Below are 22,476 nucleotides of genomic sequence, written 5' to 3' on the forward strand. Positions count from 1 at the left end.
TGTGAATCATTTTCAGCTTACCATTTTAAAATCAATCATTCTGGAAAAAAAAAGATGAATAACAGGGCACATGTGTGTGCAGGAGCTTATTTGTGGGCAAGAGCTTATTTGGACAGCTTATTTGTGAGCAGGAATGTATTTGTGGACAGGAGCTTATTTGTGGATAAATATGGTCAGTACTCTTTTAAAGATAACAATGATTTTAAAACAGCAGATGAATAATTAAGTACTTTCTTTGTTTTTTACAAACCATTTACATATCTAAGTGGAAAGTTTGCTTACTCAAGGTGCTAACTTGTTAAATGTAAGTTTAAATGTCATACTAAAAATATAACTTATAAAAAAATATAACTTACAATTTTGCTTTCTTAGAGCACTGGTATTTCATGCAAGGGTACATCCATTCTACCTGTACATTGGCTTAATTGTGCAAATCACATCGACCAACCCTTTTTTGAGAAAGTAGTCCTTCAGAAAATGTGGAATTTTACAAAGTAATGCCACTTAATTTGAACTTCCATTATAAGGATATGTGAGCTGTTTTCAAAAAAAATCTAATGTAATTTCCTCAGTAAGTGTTATTTATGAGCAAAAAAGAGTTCATGGTCAGGAACACAGTATGTCACGCAGTGTTTGATTTGATGAAGAAGTAACATTTCCTGGTCACAGTATGTCATGAAGTGTTTGATTTGATGAAGAAGTAACATTTCCTGGTCACAGTATGTCATGAAGTGTTTGATTTGATGAAGAAGTAACATTTCCTGGTCAGGAACACAGTATGTCATGAAGTGTTTGATTTGATGAGGAAGTAACATTTCCTGGTCACAGTATGTCATGAAGTGTTTGATTTGATGAAGAAGTAACATTTCCTGGTCAGGAACACAGTATGTCATGAAGTGTTTGATTTGATGAGGAAGTAACATTTCCTGGTGTAGGAGGAAGGATGTTTGATACAATCAGTTTGGCTAGTAATAGTGATTCAGTATTTGTAATTTGAAATCAGTTTTGTCAGCTCTGATTAATTAGGTATAGAATTGATGTACAGTTGATAGAAATGTATATGTTTGTTTTTCAATCAAGAAATGTATATGTTTGTTTTTCAATCAAGAAATGTATTTCACACACATATACGTGTATATAATTATTAGGGATGTAGAATTGATTTAATAGAAATGTATATGTTTGTTTTTCAATCAAGAAATGCATTTCACACACACATATATAATTATTAGGGATGTAGAATTGATTTAATAGAAATGTATATGTTTGTTTTTCAATCAAGAAATGTTACAGTATTTCACACACATATATATAATTATTAGGGACGTCAAACCAGTTGGTTTTTAATAACCAGTTAGTCAGAAAATGTTCCGACCCAGTCACCGGTTAATTGGTTAGCCTAACAATAATGAAGCTCTTAGGCCCCTAGCTGGTAAAATTATAACTAACAAGCAACAATAAGATATTCAAACATATTTACATTTTTACACCCTGTTCATTACTGGTGTGATAGACCATTATTGATTTATATAATTATGTACGTATCATTATTGGTTTATATAATTATGTATGTATCATTATTGATTTATATAATTATGTACGTACCATTATTGATTTATATAATTATGTACGTATCATTATTGGTTTATATAATTATGTACGTATCCAACATTCAAATGTGGTGTAAGTTAGTTCATTTTACAAATTACAGAATTTGTTTGGGAAGACAGTCTGTTACAGTTTTTTTTTCAAATGTTCGACTGTTGAAAAGATTCATTCCCAATAAATAATGAGAAATACTACATTGTACCTAGTAATCAGATACTCTGTCTACAGGTTTCTTTCTGCTTGTTTGTTTAATCTGTCTACAGGTTTCTTTCTGCTTGTTTGTTTAATCTGTCTACAGGTTTCTTTCTGCTTGTTTGATTAATCTGTCTACAGGTTTCTTTCAGCTTGTTTGTTTAATCTGTCTACAGGTTTCTTTCTGCTTGTTTGATTAATCTGTCTAGGTTTCTTTCAGCTTGTTTGTTTTATCTGTCTACATGTTTCTTTCTGCTTGTTTGTTTAATCTGTCTACAGGTTTCTTTCTGCTTGTTTGTTTAATCTGTCTACAGGTTTCTTTCTGCTTGTTTGTTTAATCTGTCTACAGGTTTCTTTCTGCTTGTTTGTTTAATCTGTCTACAGGTTTCTTTCTGCTTGTTTGTTTAATCTGTCTACAGGTTTCTTTCTGCTTGTTTGTTTAATCTGTTTACAGGTTTCTTTCTGCTTGTTTGATTAATCTATGAATTGTTTAACACATCACTAATGATAACCACGCAGTGTGTGATGCCATTCTCAAATAACTTGCAGAAATAAAGTCAGGATTATTATAGAAGATCGTAAGTGTATTTCTGACAACCATGTTGACAATCATTGCTGGGGTAATCATCTCATTTTGAGACTCACCCAATCTTTGGGATGTTGGGGAATTCACAAATCCATTTATTTTGGGGTTTTTTTTCTCAGTGATTCCCAAATATTTTTTCCATCTGATCCCCTTTTGAAGTATTTCCAGGTTTGACCGAGCATGTCCTTACACCATCAAGCTCACAATAAACTATGACGACTGAAGTCATACCCTGTCTTATTAGTTTTGATAGTGATTAATATTCACCTGCTATTGATCGATCAGGTTTAGGTAAATGTGGGGCTCCTAGTGGGGAATATGAATTAACAGGGCACACATGTATCCGATTATTCTATTACCGATTTTGGTAACCAGTTCATGCATGGTCTTCCGACTGGTTAACCGTTTACAAACCTAATAATTATATGTTGTTAATTAGCATATCAAAGGTTTACAGTGATACAGTTAACCACTGTTAAGGAGGTCAGTATGTTAACTTTGTTATTACGGACACTTTTTAGCCTTAACCCAAGTATTGATATATTTTTGTATTTGTCTTCAAACAACATTGACCGTTATGAATGTGTGTAACAATTGTACTTGCATGACAATGATTGGTTGGTTCAGTATTTTCATAGATTTAAACTTTAATATGATATGGAGTTTCAAGGGGGTTTGGACTTTATGTATTGACAATTTAAACAAGATGGTTGTAATGATGTATGATAAAAACATGAATTTTAATGTCAATTCATCATGATTAACCCCCATTTGATTGTAGCGTAGTGAGATTACCGTTGGGTACCGACAATGATGTCTTTTATGAGAGTTGGTTTTGTACATGACACGGACGAATGACTTTATATAAGATACGGAGGTTGTAATGCTCTTTTCACTTTTGAAAACGATAGATACTCAATACCGTGTTGTAGAAAATAATTTGTATTTACACTCGCTGTATTATGTTGTTATGGTCATTGCTTTAATGCAAGTTATTCACACTTGCTTATATAAGTAGTTCTACAATTTTATCCCTTCAATAATACTCTGAGCTCTTTTTAGATTTGTTGTGAAACGGCAGGATAATGATGAATTATGTAGGAATTAGATGTCAACATTTTGTCTGTTTTATGTCTGTTAATACAGAATTTCCTAATTATACATCTTTGATATTATTTTCATTACTTCTTCTCCTAGTCTGTTTGTGTTATAATGCTTTCCTTTACATTTTACATACAGAAATATAAACATCTCTGTTAATTAGCTCAAGCTAGCTAGATTCCGATCATTTACCTTAGATAATGTCTGTTGAATTCTGTTTATTTTTTGTAATATATCTTACATCATGTGACAGGATATTATATTATCTGACTTAGATTTCTCTTTAAATCCTCTCACACGGATACCTCTTTATATCAAGAGACAGGAAATTGACTCCTTTTTATATCTTCAGACTTAGATTTCTCTTTATATCATCTAGCATGGTTTCCTCTTTATATCATCAGACTTAGATTTCTCTTTATATCATGTAGCATGGTTTCCTCTTTATATCATCAGACTTAGATTTCTCTTTATATCATGTAGCATGGTTTCCTCTTTATATCATCAGACTTAGATTTCTCTTTATTCCCGACATGGATCCCTCTTCATATCACACGACTCCTCTTGATAACAGAACAGACAGATTAGTGACAGGAAATCAAGACATCTGGTTGATAAGTGACTGGAGATTGGGACAACTGGATTAGTGGTGAATTGATATTGAGACAACTGGATTAGTGACTGTGGTGACTGGATATTGAGATTACTGGATTAGTGATGACTTGATATTGAGGCAGCTGGATAAATGGTGACTGGATTTTCAGACTGATCCAAAATCTAATAACTAGTATCTAAAAGGTCACATTTTTATTGGTAATTGATAGACGAATATGTGAAATAAGTGATTAAAGAACCTAGATATTTGCTGGTATAAAAACTCGATATTAGGATTATCATGTTTGATGATTTGTTTTTATGACTATTTCAAAGTTATTTAGTTTGATTTGATAGTGTGCTTTAAATTCAAGGATTTGAAATAGGACTTCAAATGATTTGATGATTTTGTGTTATTTTTTTCTTTAAAACTAATTGTGAAGTAAAAATAAATGCTGCTTTCTGACGTCTGTTGAACTACTGAACAAATTTTGAAATATAATATATGGCTCAGTGAGTCCATCTAGTCACTTGTTACTGACTTGACTAGAGGTATGTCACAGTGATGAACCATCTAGTCACTTGTTACTGACTTGACTAGAGGTATGTCACAGTGATGAACCATCTAGTCACTTGTTACTGACTTGACTAGAGGTATGTCACAGTGATGAACCATCTAGTCACTTGTTACTGACTTGACTAGGGATATGTCACAGTGATGAACCATCTAGTCACTTGTTATTGACTTGACTAGAGGTATGTCACAGTGATGAACCATCTAGTCACTTGTTACTGACTTGACTAGAGGTATGTCACAGTGATGAACCATCTAGTCACTTGTTACTGACTTGACTAGGGATATGTCACAGTGATGAACCATCTAGTCACTTGTTACTGACTTGACTAGAGGTATGTCACAGTGATGAACCATCTAGTCACTTGTTACTGACTTGACTAGAGGTATGTCACAGTGATGAACCATCTAGTCACTTGTTACTGACTTGACTAGAGGTATGTCACAGTGATGAACCATCTAGTCACTTGTTATTGACTTGACTAGAGGTATGTCACAGTGATGAACCATCTAGTCACTTGTTACTGACTTGACTAGAGGTATGTCACAGTGATGAACCATCTAGTCACTTGTTACTGACTTGACTAAATGTATGTCACAGTGATGAACCATCTAGTCACTTGTTAGAGGTAACATTGTGCTTCTTTTTTCTATGGTGTATTATAATTAACAATTTTTATACAACCATAGTTGTACAGATTTCGAAGATCAAGACCTCTCTCCATAAATGAGGAGCATATTACTACATCCCAAGTCTAGGTTACGTTTGTCTATTATTGAAAGTCTTTCAGTAGGAAATAGTTGATATTAATGTTCTTAACGAGTTATTACTTTATTGATATTGAGATAGAGTGTTTTAGCCATGAAATATCTTTAGCCAAAATGTATTTTTTGAAATCGATCTGTGATATTTGAAATGACTTCTATATTTTTTTTCATACATTGCTTTCTGCCAACTTAGCTTTTAGTGAATGTGTTCTAATAAGTGTAAAACAGGAAATTTCAAAGCCAAAGGATATTGCTGTAATTCAAAATTTCTTCTCATACAGTGATTTGCTTTCAGACAATTTGAGGAATAAAGTCCATTTCTAAAGGCAGTCAAAATTCTATTTTCAACCAATCTCTAAAACTTGAAAGGGTCTATGATCAAGAAATAAGGGGCTTTCCTGAGCGTCATTTTGATTTGACCATTTATTTGTCGTTCGTTTTTCAGGAATTCAATCCTGTCCAGTCATCTTCTCTTGTTTACCATTGATCTCTATGAAACTTGATAGGATTTGTTACCATGACATGTATTTGTGCTTCCTACAGCAGAACTTTGGGATAAAAAATTCTTTTGTTTTATTTTCAATATGTATTTTGATACAAGAATGTATAAATTTGGCATTGGTACACGACAGGTGTCTACTGCTCTCATTTGTATTGTTTTAGGTAGTATCTGAATCGTATCTGATATTAAAATAGTTTAATATTTAGAATTATGAAATGCATTGTTTCCTGTGTGGATGACTGGATGTCCCATATTCTTTTCATTTTGAATAATTTTGTCCTTAAAAAAAAAAATTGGCACCATTTAAGAGTTACCCAACTTTTGCAAGATTTCACAGTAGAGAGTCGTGACTGTTTTGATGCATTGTTTAATTCACCCTCTTTTTTATTCAGTGAAAATAACAAAATTAAACATTAATGAAAAGTTGGAAAAGCATATCGTTGTGGATTTCTCTGTTTTTGAAATATGACACATTATCATATTCAATATTATCTTATTTCAAAGATCATACAAAGATTCACACACAATTGATCAGGCAACTGTTGTAGTACATCGTTAGAAACCGTAAAAAGAACGTGTCGGAGGTGATAGGTAAAAGGACCTATCCTAACCCTGTTTTACATTTAAATCTTAAAGTGAGCCACATTGTTTGTCCATGTTGATGTTTATTTGAAAGAATGTTTCTGACATTGTATTGTCCACATTGACATTAAGTTTGCCAGTTTGATGTAGAAGATTGTCTCTGACATTGTATTGTCCACATTGACATTAAGTTTGACAGTTTGATGTAGAAGATTGTCTCTGACATTGTATTGTCCACATTGACATTAAGTTTGACAGTTTGATGTAGAAGATTGTCTCTGATATTGTTTTGTCAATGAAAATGTTAAGTTTGTCAGTTTTTATTTGGAAGAACGACTCAGTCAGCATTGGCCTGTGATGATCTTGAACACCATTCCTGTTACAGCTGTGGACTGGAGTGTGTGTGACATGTTAAATATAAGTTGAGTATGTTTGCCATGTAGATATAACATCATTAAAAAGTAGGCAGTACATGATGGTCCTCGTTTGTTTTTTATTTAAATATAAGTTGATATACCTTGTAAAGTTCCTTACTCTACTTGATTACACACATGTGATAAGGTAAACTACAGAATATCGATGGTACTTTAGTTTAAATTTAAGCTCATTCGAAGTTGATCACAACTTTCATTACAGTAGTTTCAACTCGAACCGAGCCATGGTAGATAGCAGTTTTCCATGTGGTAATATCCAAATGTTAAAAGATTTTTTCATCAAAAAAAAAAAAAATATGATACATTTTAATGATCTTTGTCATCTTGGAGTTACTTATGTATAACTGAAATCTGACCAGCGCATTGATGACCATGCAATTGAAAGTTCAGTTCTGATATCAAATCAATGGTTTTCAACACCTGAGATATCTCACACTGCAGATAAAATACATCAAAGTGTACCAAAAATGAAAAATGATATTCAAATATGTTATTCTATGTAATCGCTAAAGAAGAATGTCGCAAACCGCATCAAAATCCGTTGACCGAATGCCCATATCGCACATCGAAGTAAGTGTCTATAATCGGTCAGCATATTCAACATACCAGTCGTTCTCTTCAACATACTTCAAGGCCTACAGATACAGACTGCTTATTTTATACAAGTAAATATTCCAATGAAATGTATGAATCGAAACACAATACAGGGCACTAAATTACCCTTGATGGTTAGCTAAAATTTCAAATGGTTGAAGTGTCCTAAAACCCATGAAATCACTTTTAACTTTACATCCTGGAGGCACATATTTACATTTAATGGAATATAACCGAATGTGTTTAAAATTAAAAACGTTGTGAAAATTGCTACAACACTTATAATTTCAACACCCATATGGAATAGTTTACCACAATCTGTTGTGGAGGCAGACAGCACACTACATAAAAAAAACACTACAGTAATTTTATGAAGAGGTATAAAAGGAACTCAAGTGTATCTAAATATATTTAGCCATAGACCATTTGTCATAGTCAATAAAATGCATTAATATATTTCAATCTTTTAATTAATAAATACATCATAGGTGATTATTAAAACCATAATTTCAGTGCCATTTTTGATGGTGTAACCCGAAAAGATAAACAGTTTAGTCTGTCCAGCCAGGGTGATGCAAGTCATAACTTGTTATAATTCAAAAGTTACATGTTATATACGGCCCGTTTTAATAGAACATTATTCAAATGTTACATGTTATATTCGGCCCGTTTTAATAGAACATTATTCAAATGTTACATGTTATATTCGGCCTGTTTTAATAGAACATATTAATTCAAATGTTACATGTTATATACGGCCTGATATAATAGAAAATTATTCAAAAGTTACATTATATAAGGCCCGTTATAATAGAAAATTATTCAAAAGTTACATTATATAAGGCCCGTTATAATAGAAAATTATTCAAAAGTTACATTATATAAGGCCCGTTATAATAGAAAATTATTCAAATATTCCATGTTATATAAGGCCCGTTATAATAGAAAATTATTCAAAAGTTACATGTTATATAAGGCCTGTTATAATAGAAAATTATTCAAATATTCCATGTTATGTAAGGCCCGTTATAATAGAAAATTATTCTATAAGGTCTATTATAATTGATAATTACATTGCAAACCTTTATTATGTTGGTGATATTCATACAATCACCCATTTCTAAAGATTAACGCACAGAATGTTAGAAGAATATAATTTTGATAACAAACATTTCAAAATGTATTTCATTTCTTTAATGTCATTTTTAGACTTCCGATTAATCCGTTTTGGTAGCACTTGTTATTAACTTATTCACAAATATAACTAAAAAAAACTATTCATCAGTTGTATGATTGTTGTCTTATATGCATCAATCGCAGGTTTGTTTGTATATATTTCCAATAGGGCGGCTCCGATCCCATTAAACCTCGGACATCACAGGTCAGGAGTCATCGAAATGAGGTCAACGGCTTTGGGCTTAGGTATCTTTTCGAGAAGGTCACAATGATCCTAAAACTGAAGTCGCTATAAAAGTTACACTTTCAGCATTTTTAGTTTCATCCTCAATTACATTTTATCAGCTTTATATAGCAAATTCCTCTGGGTACACTTTAATATACAGCTACAGTAACACAAGACTTGACAAGAATTCTTTTTTTCTGGATAAAATTAGATAACGCTTTTATACCAAGACCATATTACCAGTCTTTAGATAATAATATATCGGGAGTAGGGTCTGTAATATTTGAAATAAACATGCAAGAGTAAATACAATATGGAATAGACTTTATTAATTCATATTTAGAAATAAATATCTGCCAGGTTGAGCAAAAATAAACATTCACAGGAATTGAACATTAAATGAATATGATCAAAGCTTCATAGGACATCATTAGTAAACAGCAGGCCTACCTAATACACACAGTCCGGAAACACTCATTATGTAAATGGCAGTAAGGTCACATGATATGTGAGTAGTGTGGAATGTATATCAATAGAGAAAACACTGTAATGTTGCTTCCATAGAGAGTGAAAGCTCTAGAATTAATTTCTCCATCTTTCATGTGTGAATTGATTTTAAAACTCACGTTCTTTACCAGTTATCAATAGGGCTTATTGCCTTAAACAGTTGACATTTATCTGTCAGAATATCCCAAGGTAAGAGAATATACATGTATCAAAGTTAGGCAGCATGGTAATTATCTCACTTTTTTCTCAAATTTTCATGAACTAGTCCTCTTTATACTACAAATTTAGTACAAAACATTATTTTTGAACATGAACCTTCTATGTAATTACATAAATGAAAACTGTGTTTGTTCATCTTTAGATACAAATAAAATGTTTGTATCTAGTCATACAGTGTATCAAATGTACCAGAAATAGGATTCAACTTAACAGTGACTAAAGATTTCAAAAACTTAGAGTGAAAACATTTATAACATTCTTGTATGTCCATCGTCAGGTTATAGAATTTATATCCAGTCACTATCAGGTTATAGACTTTATATCTAGTCAACATCAGTTACAGAATTTATATATTGCCAACATCAGGTTATAGAATTTATATCTAGTCAACATCAGGTTATAGAATTTATATCTAGTCAACATCAGGTTAAAGAATTCATATGTAGTCACCATCAGGTTATATAATTTATATCTAGTCAACATTAGGTTAAAGAATTCATATGTAGTCACCATCAGGTTATATAGAATTTATATCTAGTCAACATCAGGTTAAAGAATCCATATGTAGTCACCATCAGGTTATATAGAATTTATATCAAGTCAACATCAGGTTATAGAATTTATATCTAGTCACCATCTGTCCTGATGAAGCCTCGCATATAGAGGCGAAACTAGTCGACAAATAAATTATAAGTAACCCACTTACCTGGGGACACTTGTCCTTGTTGCGGTTAACCTCCCCCCTCTTTATATTTATATACTCTGTTAATCGCCCTGCATACCTTGTGTATCCAAGTTCAAGTGAAGCACCCCGCTGAAGGACCCACCCACCTGAACTGACGTTGGCTCTACCTTCCTTATTTAGTCACCATCTGATTATAGTTTATATCTAGTCCCAATCAGGTTGAATCTTACTGGTGGTACATCTGATGCACAATATGAACTGATATTTTTGATTTAATGTACTGTTTTCTAGGTAGCAATAACTAAGTAACTGAAGATTAGCACAGCGGAACATAAATATCACTAAAAATGAAAACAATAATATACGACAGATAAGGACAAGACAGGTTTTCCCAACAGGGGTTACTCAGTGCAAGGATTTTGTGGTAATGCATTTTGGCAATAGAAGGAAGCCAATTTGTTCACAAAGTTGCACAGTCATTTAATCATCCCAGTCATCATCATCATCTACATCATCTTCATCATCGTCATCGTCATCATCTACAAAGCAAAAATTTACATTAAATTGCATGCTTCATTATTTTTTGTCATTAAACTTTTTTTTAATTTAAAATCAGAAATGTACAGAAAATTACAAGATAACTGTGTATAACAGGACAAGTTATCAAGGTTTCTGTCTGTTGGCCAGAGCCCGATCAAGTACACCCACTATGATAACCTGAGTCCCGGGTGTTTCTGTCTGTTGGCCAGAGCTCATTCGAGTCTGTCTGTTGGCCAGAGCCCGATCAAGTACACCCACTATGATAATCTGAGTCCCGGGTGTTTCTGTCTGTTGGCCAGAGCCCGATCAAGTACACCCACTATGATTACCGGAGTCCCAGATGTTTCTGTCTGTTGGCCAGAGCCCGATCAAGTACACCCACTATGATAACCTGAGTCCCGGGTGTTTCTGTCTGTTGGCCAGAGCCCGATCAAGTACACCCACTATGATAACCTGAGTCCCGGGTGTTTCTGTCTGTTGGCCAGAGCCCGATCAAGTACACCCACTATGATAACCTGAGTCCCGGGTGTTTCTGTCTGTTGGCCAGAGCCCGATCAAGTACACCCACTATGATTACTGGAGTCCCGGGTGTTTCTGTCAGTTGGCCAGAGCTCATTCGAGTCTGTGTGTTGGCCAGAGCCGATCAAGTACACCCACTAAAATTACCCGAATCCCAAATGTTTCTGCATATTGGCCAGAGCCTGATCAAGTACTCTCACTATACCCAAATCACCAATGTTTCTGTGTGTTGGCCTGAACTCAATCGAGTACATCCACTATGAATTACCCGAATTCCAAATGTTTTTGTGTGTTTTTACAAAAATTTTATTCCCCCAGCTGGAAATATCCTAGATGTGTGTATACAATTATGGTTAAGCAGTAATTGTATACACACTTCTGTATTTGACAGGAGTTGCCAGGGTTGGGGAGCCCTTGGTTCATCTCCCTGAACAATAGTGCTGTATTCACGCAGGAGAGCTCTCATACTGTTTTTGTGTGTTGGCCAGAACTAAATCAAGCACATCCACAATATTTACCTGAGCCCTGTATATGTTTCTGCCTATTGGCTAGAGCCCGAGCCAGTGCGCCCACTATGCCTCCTGCTGACTCCTGCTGAGGTGCAGGTTTCTCATCCGTGGGATCAACCTGTCAACATTATAACACAACATCAGGGCTATACATGAATATCACACTGAAAATCACCACCTACTTTGTACAAGGAAACCTGACTTTACTAACCACTGTCTTTAATGACATCCTGTATCATCCGACTATATCCATCTGAACAGTGACATGCTCCTTTGTCATTGTCGACATAACGACTTGGTCCCATACAGTGTTGGTAAAGTCAGGTTTAACTATATATGTTTTTATGTTGAGTAACCTTCCTTCTCCATATATTTCAAGTAAACTGTCTAAGCATTCAATGTATTTAACATTTGTTTTATCATCCATGATACATGATGTGTACCACTGTATAGATCAATACATACAATACTGTTATCTCAAGGTCAGAGGGGTCATGGAAAAATATCCCGAGGATTCAAGGTAATCATTACTATCGGAACTTAATCTTAATTTTGAGTTAAGCAAGGTCTTCAAGTTATCATTATTTTAGACAACAAAGTTTAACATTTAACATATACATTCTCTTTAGAGAGTAGCATTCCTTATTATTTAATGAAATGAAATAAACATTAATTAGGTATGATGCCACTCACATGTTTGAGGTTTTTGCCTGAACGAATAGCACTAAGCAGGTCTCCCCTGGCATCACTGGGTGCTGCTGGCTTGTCGTCAACGGAGACGTTCTTCAAACTTCTGCCCTTCTGGATCTGGTCCAATAGAGCACTACGAGCTGAATCACCACCTACAGAAGATGGTGTAGGAACCCCTGGACCACCCGTCATAGGGGGAGGGGGAGGCGCAGCAGGAGCTGCCGGGGGTGGGGGAGGAGGGGGTGGGGGAGGTGGGCCACCACTTGAAGGAGGTGGTGGGGGAGGGAATCCACTATTTGAGGGAGGGGGTGGAGGTGGTCCCATAGATGGTTTCATAGGTGGAGGGGGAGGATGACTGCCTGGTGCACTTTGAGGAGGAGGGGGAGGGGGAGCTCCAAGGTTCCGGGGACCTCGGTTAGGAGGGGGTGGGGGAGGTGCCTGGTGGGCTCTTGAAGGGGGAGGGGGTGCAGCAGGGCCAGGTCGAGAAGGTGGAGGTGGGGCCCGATTTGCTGTACGCTGGGGTGGCACTGCAGGTGGAGCTGCTGTAAAATGAAGAGAAAACGTAACTTTAATAAAAAATTGTTTCCTACTAAGTTATCATACTGGCATAGAACACTGTTGCTGACACACTGGAATGAAACATCAGCACATCATCATCTGTAAACAGCTGAAGGAAAGGATGACATTTATCTTTATCTATCCAAGTAAATATCTTCTAAATCTATTATCCCCTCTTCCCTTGGAACCCCAGGGTTCTACTCTCCCACCTTCCCTTGGAACCCCAGGGTTCTACTGTCCCACCTTCCCTTGGAACCCCAGGGTTCTACTGTCCCCTATTCCCTTGGAACCCCAGGGTTCTACTGTCTCACCTTCCCTTGGAACCCCAGGGTTCTACTCTCCCACCTTCCCTTGGAACCCCAGGGTTCTACTCTCCCACCTTCCCTTGGATCCCCAGGGTTCTACTGTCTCACCTTCCATTGTAACCCCAGGGTTCTACTCTCCCACCTTCCCTTGGAACCCCAGGGTTCTACTGTCCCACCTTCCCTTGGAACCCCAGGGTTCTACTGTCCCATCTTCCCTTGGAACCCCAGGGTTCTACTCTCCCACCTTCCCTTGGAACCCCAGGGTTCTACTCTCCCACCTTCCCTTGGAACCCCAGGGTTCTACTCTCCCACATTCCCTTGGAACCCCAGGGTTCTACTGTCTCACCTTCCATTGGAACCCCAGGGTTCTACTCTCCCACCTTCCCTTGGAACCCCAGGGTTCTACTCTCCCACCTTCCCTTGGAACCCCAGGGTTCTACTGTCCCATCTTACCTTGGAACCCCAGGGTTCTACTCTCCCACCTTCGCTTGGAACCCCAGGGTTCTACTGTCCCCTATTCCCTTGGAACCCCAGGGTTCTACTGTCTCACCTTCCCCTTGGAACCCCAGGGTTCTACTCTCCCACCTTCCCTTGGAACCCCAGGGTTCTACTGTCCCCTCTCCCTTGGAACCCCAGGGTTATACTGTCCCACCTTCCCTTGGAACCCCAGGGTTCTACTGTCCCACCTTCCCTTGGAACCCCAGGGTTCTACTGTCCCACCTTCCCTTGGAACCCCAGGGTTCTACTGTCCCACCTTCCCTTGGAACCCCAGGGTTCTACTGTCCCACCTTCCCTTGGAACCCCAGGGTTCTACTGTCCCACCTTCCCTTGGAACCCCAGGGTTCTACTGTCCCACCTTCCCTTGGAACCCCAGGGTTCTACTCTCCCACCTTCCCTTGGAACCCCAGGGTTCTACTCTCCCACCTTCCCTTGGAACCCCAGGGTTCTACTCTCCCACCTTCCCTTGGAACCCCAGGGTTCTACTGTCCCATCTTACCTTGGAACCCCAGGGTTCTACTGTCCCACCTTCCCTTGGAACCCCAGGGTTCTACTGTCCCACCTTCCCTTAGAACCCCAGGGTTCTACTATCCAACCTTCCCTTGGAACCCCAGGGTTCTACTCTCCCACCTTCCCTTGGAACCCCAGGGTTCTACTCTCCCACCTTCCCTTGGAACCCTAGGGTTCTACTGTCCCACCTTCCCTTGGAACCCCAGGGTTCTACTGTCCCACCTTCCCTTGGAACCCCAGGGTTCTACTGTCCAACCTTCCCTTGGAACCCCAGGGTTCTACTGTCCAACCTTCCCTTGATGTCAAAGATGTCCAAAAGCTGCATGGAAATCAATTTTTTGATGAGAAAATTGATGACAAGCAAGCTGATTCTTGTGTCACTCTATCTATACACATAAATCGTCACCAAGTCAACATTTCCTTCTAGGGTAGATGTGATATAATTTGTTTCTCACCTGAAGGGAAGATTGGCGGAGGTCTCGATGCCATCTCAGCCTTCACTGCGTCTATACCTCCATGCTGCTCCACAAAGTCGTAGATGAAATCTACAGTCTCCTTATCCACCACCTCATTTTCATCTATACCCACACTCTCAAACAGCCCCTTCATGTCAGGGTCAAGGTTGTTCATCTGTTCAATAGGGCAAACATGTCAAGATTAAAACAATTCACCTTTGTATATATGTAACAAGGTCAAAGTGTAAAGTTCAAGGTTGTCAGAGTAACATGACTAGATATTACACTCATTTGTCCTTGACATTTAACAGTTTGCCACCATGGAGTGGCATCTCCACAATAATGGATAGCCTTGAAGTTAATTCTTCAATTAGATAGTAATCATTGCAAAAGCTTCTCATTAAAATTAATATTTTGAATAAGTTGTCATTGTGTATGTTTCGCAGCATATGTAGCTATGGTTATATGGTGAGGATCTCGAACATTCTTAAGATGTGACTGGGGACTAAATCTCCAGGGTCAGGGGCAGCCCTTTTTTTAATTTTTAGTTAGGAACTAGGTTCTGTGGAGTTTGGGCAAACCTCAAGGTCAGCTGTGTACTTATACACCATGAATTAAGCTACATCTCGGACAACAAAACAACTGAAAGTTCTCTAGCCTCTTACTGCCAACAACTCACATCAAATCCTTTGTTAGGATCCCAGCCAACATGGCTGACGTGCCTGAAGTCTGTGGGCGTACTAATGTCCTCCTTGGTCAGCTTCTTCTTCTTGTCCTTTTCTTTGGTCTTACCCTTGCTGGCCTTAGAAATGGTGTCCTTTCCACTTGTCTTGTTCAAGTTAACATCTACAGACGACAGTGGGGGGCCAGAGTCTGAGGTTTCAAAAGAAACAATAATATTTTAAAAGTCTACTATTGACTTATACATGTATATTCAACTAGGTAACAACATCTCTTGATGTATGATGGCATACGGTAAAATCTAACACTTCAATAACATACTTCAATTTAATTATCCTTACCTGAGGTTGAGTTACTGTTGATATATATATATACATATAATAATAAAAATTGAGGTGGAAAATCCTACAGATATGAAATTTAGACCTATAGTTGGTGGACCTAATAGTGCAACCCAACGCTTGAGTCATTTTTTGGACTTGGTACTGAAACCATTATGTAAATGTGTAATAACTATATAAAAGACGATTTTGATTTTCTTAGTCGTTTACCTAGGCAGGTTCAGCATAGATGTAAACTGGTTTCTTTTGATGTGGTAAGTCTATACACTAATATTCCACATGAACTTGGTATAGAGGCTGTTAAATATTGGCTAAATAAGAAAAGGGAAAAGATTGATTCCCGCTTTAGCAATGATTTCATACTTAAAGCTTTGGAGATTGTTTTGAAACGTAATGCCTTTTACTTTGACAAAGGATTTTTCCAGCAGATCAAAGGTACTGCTATGGGTACTAAAGTTGCCCCTACATATGCTACTTTAGTTTTAGGATATCTAGAGGAAACTCTTTATTCTAAAATTGAAACTACGTTTGGAGAAACTTTTACTGAATATGTCAAGAATAACTTTTTAAGGTTTCTTGATGATTGTTTTATAATATGGCCTCCTCGTAAGGACGTAGATGAATTTCGTCAAATGTTGAATACTCTTCACCCATCAATTCGTTATACCATGGAGTGTAGCGATACTTCGTTACCATTTTTAGATGTTTTAATTCAGATAGATACTTATGGGAAAATGTCTACTGATTTGTATCGCAAAGCTACTGATGCACATAATTATCTTAATTTTAATTAAAATCATAGTAAACATACCAAGGTGAATATTCCTTTTAGTCTTGCCTCAAGGATTATAACAATTGTCAGCGAGAAACAGGTACAAGATATTAGACTTAGTCAGTTGAAACAATATCTTAAAGCTCAATGCTATCCAGTTGAGGTGATAGAACATGGTATAAGAAAGGCTATTGAAAAGGGACCGTTTACATCCCGTGTACGCACAGAAAAATGTAACACAAGATTGATTCCTTTCGTTTCAACTGTTAATCCACGGAATTTCAATGTGTATTCATTGATAAAAAACAAATGTGAGGAGTTAAAGCAAAGCAGCAGCCGTATGAAAAAGATTTTTGATAACCACACTATTTTACATAGTAGATGGCAACCTACAAATTTGAAGCAAATGTTAACACTTCCTAGGTTTGATAATTCTGGTTTTTTGTCCTGGGGTATCAAAATATAAGACACCTCGATGTGCTACTTGCCCTATTATTATTGAATGTGATACGTATAATTTCAAAAATGGCTTAAATTTTACAGTAAAAGCTAATATGAATTGTAAATCAAAATGTGTTATATATGCCGTTATCTGTTCCAATTGTGGTGATTTTTATATTGGTCAAACTAGTAATGAACTTAGAACAAGAATGACTGTACATAGGCAACAAACTAAGACCGACTCGTTGCAAAATTTACATGTTAATAAGCATATTCATGATTGTGCCGGTGATCATTTTAATGTGATACCTTTATACCAATTACATTCGACTGACACGGTTTTATTAGAAAAGAAAGAGGACCAAATTATAAAAATATTAAAACCAAGCCTCAACAGGCCATAGAAAAATTGTTATAAAGGTGTAAAATGGCGCCACAATTTTAGCTTGTTTTGAAACGTTGTACATGTATACCATTGTGACGTCACATTATTTATGACGTCATTAAGTTGTCTTTTCAAAATAAACACTTTCCTGATGAGCAGCAAGAGCTGCGAAAGCGCTTGAAAGTCAGTTGTCGAGTTTTTTTTATTATTATATCTTTATTCTTACTTTCACATGGAAACAAACTATTTTTTCACTTTATATATATATATATATATATTTCTCTCAGTATAACTACGACAGGAAATTCAAATCTATACCTTCGGATCACCAAATAGATATATAACTTAGCAACATAAATGACGAAGGAATATATATATATATATATATAACCTGAAGTTGAGTTACTTACTGTTGATGGATGGAGGTGAGGATACCCCTCCCTGATTCTGGTTGTTGTTATTATGAACACTTCCTTGCTGATTTTTCTTTTTATCTACAACACAAACATGAATGAAAATGTTTACCGATTTTTGTAAGAGTTATCTCCCTTGCCACACAAGGGTGAAGTCCATCACAACAGTATGAGATCTACCGGTGAGTGTAATGGGGTTATATAGGTAGTTGTAAGCGGGTAGAAATGTTTGGAATGAAAACATCAAGATTATGCTAGTAGGTGGCAAAATATCAATTTTCCAATAGGTGATCTTACCATTTTTGTGTATAGCTGTAGTCCTATGCCAAAGCCACAGAGTTTAGAGAAATTAAAGGCCAAGGTATTAAACAATGTCAGTTAACATATATATATATACATTGTACTGTTAACTCTTACTACTGTCACTGGATGAAAGGAGTGGTGAAACTTTAATGTGGTCAGAACCGCGAAGATTTTCAGTCCTTACCAAGTCTCCTCTGATGGCGTTCCATGAGCTTCTGCTCAATAGCACTTTTGAATTTAAATGCTTCATCTTCACTTGCGAAGTTTAGGCCAGCCTGTACCTCCTGTATCGTCATATAAAGTGTATTTATTACAAATATCTCAATAGCCAATGGTTCGTTTGTACCTCCTGTATCGTCATATAAAGTATACTGTATATATATATATATGTATTTATTACAAATATCTCAATAGCCAATGGTTCGTTTGTACCTCCTGTATCGTCATATAAAGTATACTGTATATATATATATATGTATTTATTACAAATATCTCAATAGCCAATGGTTCGTTTGTACCTCCTGTATCGTCATATGAAGTATATATATATATACATATTTATTACAAATATCTCAATAGCCAATGGTTCGTCCTTATATATATATATAGAATTACTTTCTAGGAAGGTAAAGTAAATCTTTCTTAAGACACATAGGCTTGCTTAACAAGTTTGATAAATTCCATAGGACAAAACAACAAGTGTAAGATTCTGTTTATCACACATACCTGATATTATTAGTCAACTTCTATATAGATTCTGTTAATCACATACCTGATATTTATAAGAATATAAGTAAAACTCTAAAGTCAACTTCTATATGGATTGTTAATCACATACCGGATATTTATGAAAATATAAGTAAAACTCTAAAATCAATTTCTATATAAGAGTAAAGACAAACTTGGTCAGCATGTGTTTCTCTAAAGACAATCATACAATCTCATGTGACCATAACATTATTATGTGTGTCTTATGATAGGTATTTATAACACAGTCATATCACATGGTAGAATGCGCCAGTTAAGTGATAGATATACAGAATCTGTGACCATATATTGTCATTATTATAGACATAATCATACCACTGCCTTCTTACTTTCCCCACCAACAGAAGAGGGGAGGAAACTCTACTCACTTCTGCCTCGAATGTATGGAAGTACTCCCTAGGTGCCTTGTACCGGAATTGGTTATAGATCTCCTGCTCCCAAATCGTCTGGCCCTTCTGTAAAAATAAACAAGGATGTTGATTTGTATTACTTCTGCAATATTCATTAAAATCAATGATAAAAATGTCACTGCAAAGGTACAGCAAAGTCGAAGCTGTCACAATGAGATAGGTAATAACACAATACAGGTCACATGATTAAACAGTGTTTAGATGTGCCTTTCTTTAATACTAGTAGGTTCACATACCAGTTGTATGAATAAAAATTTGCTGTACTCGTAATGGAATGTGGCGAACAATCAGAAATAAGCGGGTTGGTTTGGTTTATTTTCTGATACCACTTGGATACAAGATGGCAGAACTGTGATGCTTCGTTTCGTCTTGCTAACACTCTTTCGTTAAAAATAAGACGAGAATCCTCATTTGTTTATGGAAGTGTTTTAATTATATATGCAGAAATATGATGGAACTAGAACACTGACACGTCAGAAAGGGCCCCGCTATGTGTCTGACCCTTCAGGGTAAATGTAATAATTATTGTCAGTGTTTTTCCTGCCTATATAACTGGGTGCACCAAACGACCCCATTCTCAATGCGTTTTAGCCTGATTTTTTCCCAAAATCAACTCGAAAATTCCCAATAATTTCAACCAATCAGAAACCTCCATTTGTTACCATGGCAACAGACGGTTTCATAAGTGGTACCATTGTGTTTGGCTTCCCTAAAAACCACTATGTACCAATTTTCACCGAAATCGAACAATATAGAAATTTCAACCAATCAGAAACCTCCATTTGTTACCATGGCAACAGACGGTTTTGTAAGTGGTACCAATTTTCACCGAAATCGTTCAACTCTTGTCAATAATTTGGCGCAAACGGACAGACGGACGGACAGACAGACAGACAACCTGATTACTATAGGGCACCACATCTTCGATGCGGGGCCCTAATAAACCAGGTTATTTATTAAACAAAATTACAGTTAACCTGGTTATTGCTACAAATTAAAATCAATCAGGTTATAAGATTAACCAGGTTATAAGTACAAACTTCAATGGGAAATTTATATAATTAACCAGGTTATTAGTACAAACTACAATAAGTTATATAATATCATATTCAACTTAGGTTATTAGTATAGGAGCAGTTGATGGTGATATCACGTCGGAAAACTAAGTAAGCACAAACATTTCATGTTATTAGATGATTTGTGCTGAATAAAGCCTTGTGACCTTGAACTATGAGTTTGATCATTCTGTCAGTTAACTCTTGGTTTATTTCTTGACAACTTTGCATAATCGAATAGTGAACAGTTAAAAACAACAAAGATCCAGTATTTTCATGTTAATGTTAAAATCCAATATGGCCGCCTAACAGCCATTTTGAATCCGATTTGCATGAAATACTACACATCTGATCTAGGATGCATGAGGAATCATCAGTTCCAATTTGATACAAATCCTTCATCTCCTTCAATCATTTTTGTGCAGAAGAAAAAAAACGGACAGACGGACGGACGGACGGACGGACAGACGGACAACCTGATTACTATAGGGCACCCGCATCTCTCGATGCGGGGCCCTAATTATTCAGGTATTAATCTTACATCTGTTTAATTCTTAAAAAGAAAATAATCTGCTTTGACATTTACAGTGCACATTTTGTAGAGATGTCCGCCATCTTAGGAACTCACTCGAGATTTAATTGTGTTCCATTATATGGTACTGACCTAAACTACAACTGGTACGATCCATATATAGGAACATATGGGAGGAGGCAGAGCCAAAATTTATCCCCTACCCATCACTGATAATGATAAAATACATACACCACCTGTCACATGATGTTTTAAGTGACAAAAAACAGCTGTATATAAGAGTTTGTATTGATTCATCACATTTACTTCATAAATTATTTATATATCACATCAAAGATAAGAAAAAAAAAGTATTCTGACAACTTTCTCCATCAAACACAAAACAATCAAATTGCCATTATAACATAAAACTATACAAACTTCATTGAGGAGTTTATTCGTGCCTAACTCGTCGAATGCACTTTCAAAATTAACAGCTGTAATTACAAAATGTATTGAAGTTTTCAATAAAGCGGTTTACAGGACAAACATGATAACTAGTAACACATGATCAATGTCTTAAAATATCATTTTTATTTTGGCTTGGGGCAGACAAAATGTCAATCATTTTGTCTCTGTTTCAGACTGCTTTTGTGTAATTCATAAGAGTATAAACCTTGGTAACAAAAAATTAAAATTCCCAACAATGCTGTCCAGAATATGGCTGTAAATATTTAAATACCAGTAATTCTTATATCATAGGGTCTACAATATTTTCCTTTTTACAAAGATATAACATCATCGTATCCATCGAGAGCTCTTTATCAATTCAAACAATTCAGTTTGACATAAAATACATTCAAAAGAACATGAACTGGACTCTGAGGATGCGCATTCTCAAACTGAGTTGTGGACACCTGGATTTCTCTGCCAATGTCCTCAGTTTGGGCATCAATACTGAGTATCTTTAAATCAGGCCTAAATCGACTTGGACGTACCACTCTGGGAAATTTAACCCCGCATATTATATGGCAGGAAATGACCAGAAGTCAATACCTGCGTCAGTAGTAGTTGAGGACTAATAAACAACGTAATCAATGGCGAGTACGAGGCAATGACAGAGTTTAGAAACATAAAAAACAAAACAACATTTACTGTAAGAATGAAATGTTATTACAAGGATCTATTTGTATTATATTATCCTCTTACATCTCGGCCAGTGAAATGTAATGAAGACTTGTTACCATTTCAATCAAATATCTATATATGTCTTACTGTACAAACATCTAAGTTTCCGTTATCCTTCATACAACACATGTTACCTAACACGGAGCTGACGTAAAGCTGTACCTATATAAGGGCTACTTACATCAGGGCGGCCTTTTATCTACATGATGGATAACTGCCGGTGATGTATAATAAGATATAATTAAAGGGATATTTAAAATATTCATACTTATGTGT

General features: G+C 36.1%; 1 protein-coding gene across 1 annotated transcript in view; it reads right to left on the reverse strand.

Moving 5' to 3' along the window:
• Positions 1-9,244: 9,244 nt before the first annotated feature.
• LOC117331932 (neural Wiskott-Aldrich syndrome protein-like) overlaps positions 9,245-22,476 on the reverse strand; it is a 37,653-nt gene continuing 24,421 nt past the window's right edge. The window contains exons 3-10 of the mRNA XM_033890929.1: positions 19,405-19,491; positions 18,453-18,552; positions 17,963-18,046; positions 15,612-15,805; positions 14,933-15,107; positions 12,610-13,148; positions 11,926-12,034; positions 9,245-10,887 (exon numbers count right to left, since the gene is read on the reverse strand). Coding sequence (XP_033746820.1) covers positions 10,829-10,887; positions 11,926-12,034; positions 12,610-13,148; positions 14,933-15,107; positions 15,612-15,805; positions 17,963-18,046; positions 18,453-18,552; positions 19,405-19,491 — 1,347 coding nt within the window. The 3' untranslated portion in view covers positions 9,245-10,828. The remainder of the gene's footprint in view (positions 10,888-11,925; positions 12,035-12,609; positions 13,149-14,932; positions 15,108-15,611; positions 15,806-17,962; positions 18,047-18,452; positions 18,553-19,404; positions 19,492-22,476) is intronic.

Source organism: Pecten maximus, chromosome 7 (genome assembly GCF_902652985.1).
Source record: "Pecten maximus chromosome 7, xPecMax1.1, whole genome shotgun sequence".
NCBI lineage: Eukaryota > Metazoa > Mollusca > Bivalvia > Pectinida > Pectinidae > Pecten > Pecten maximus.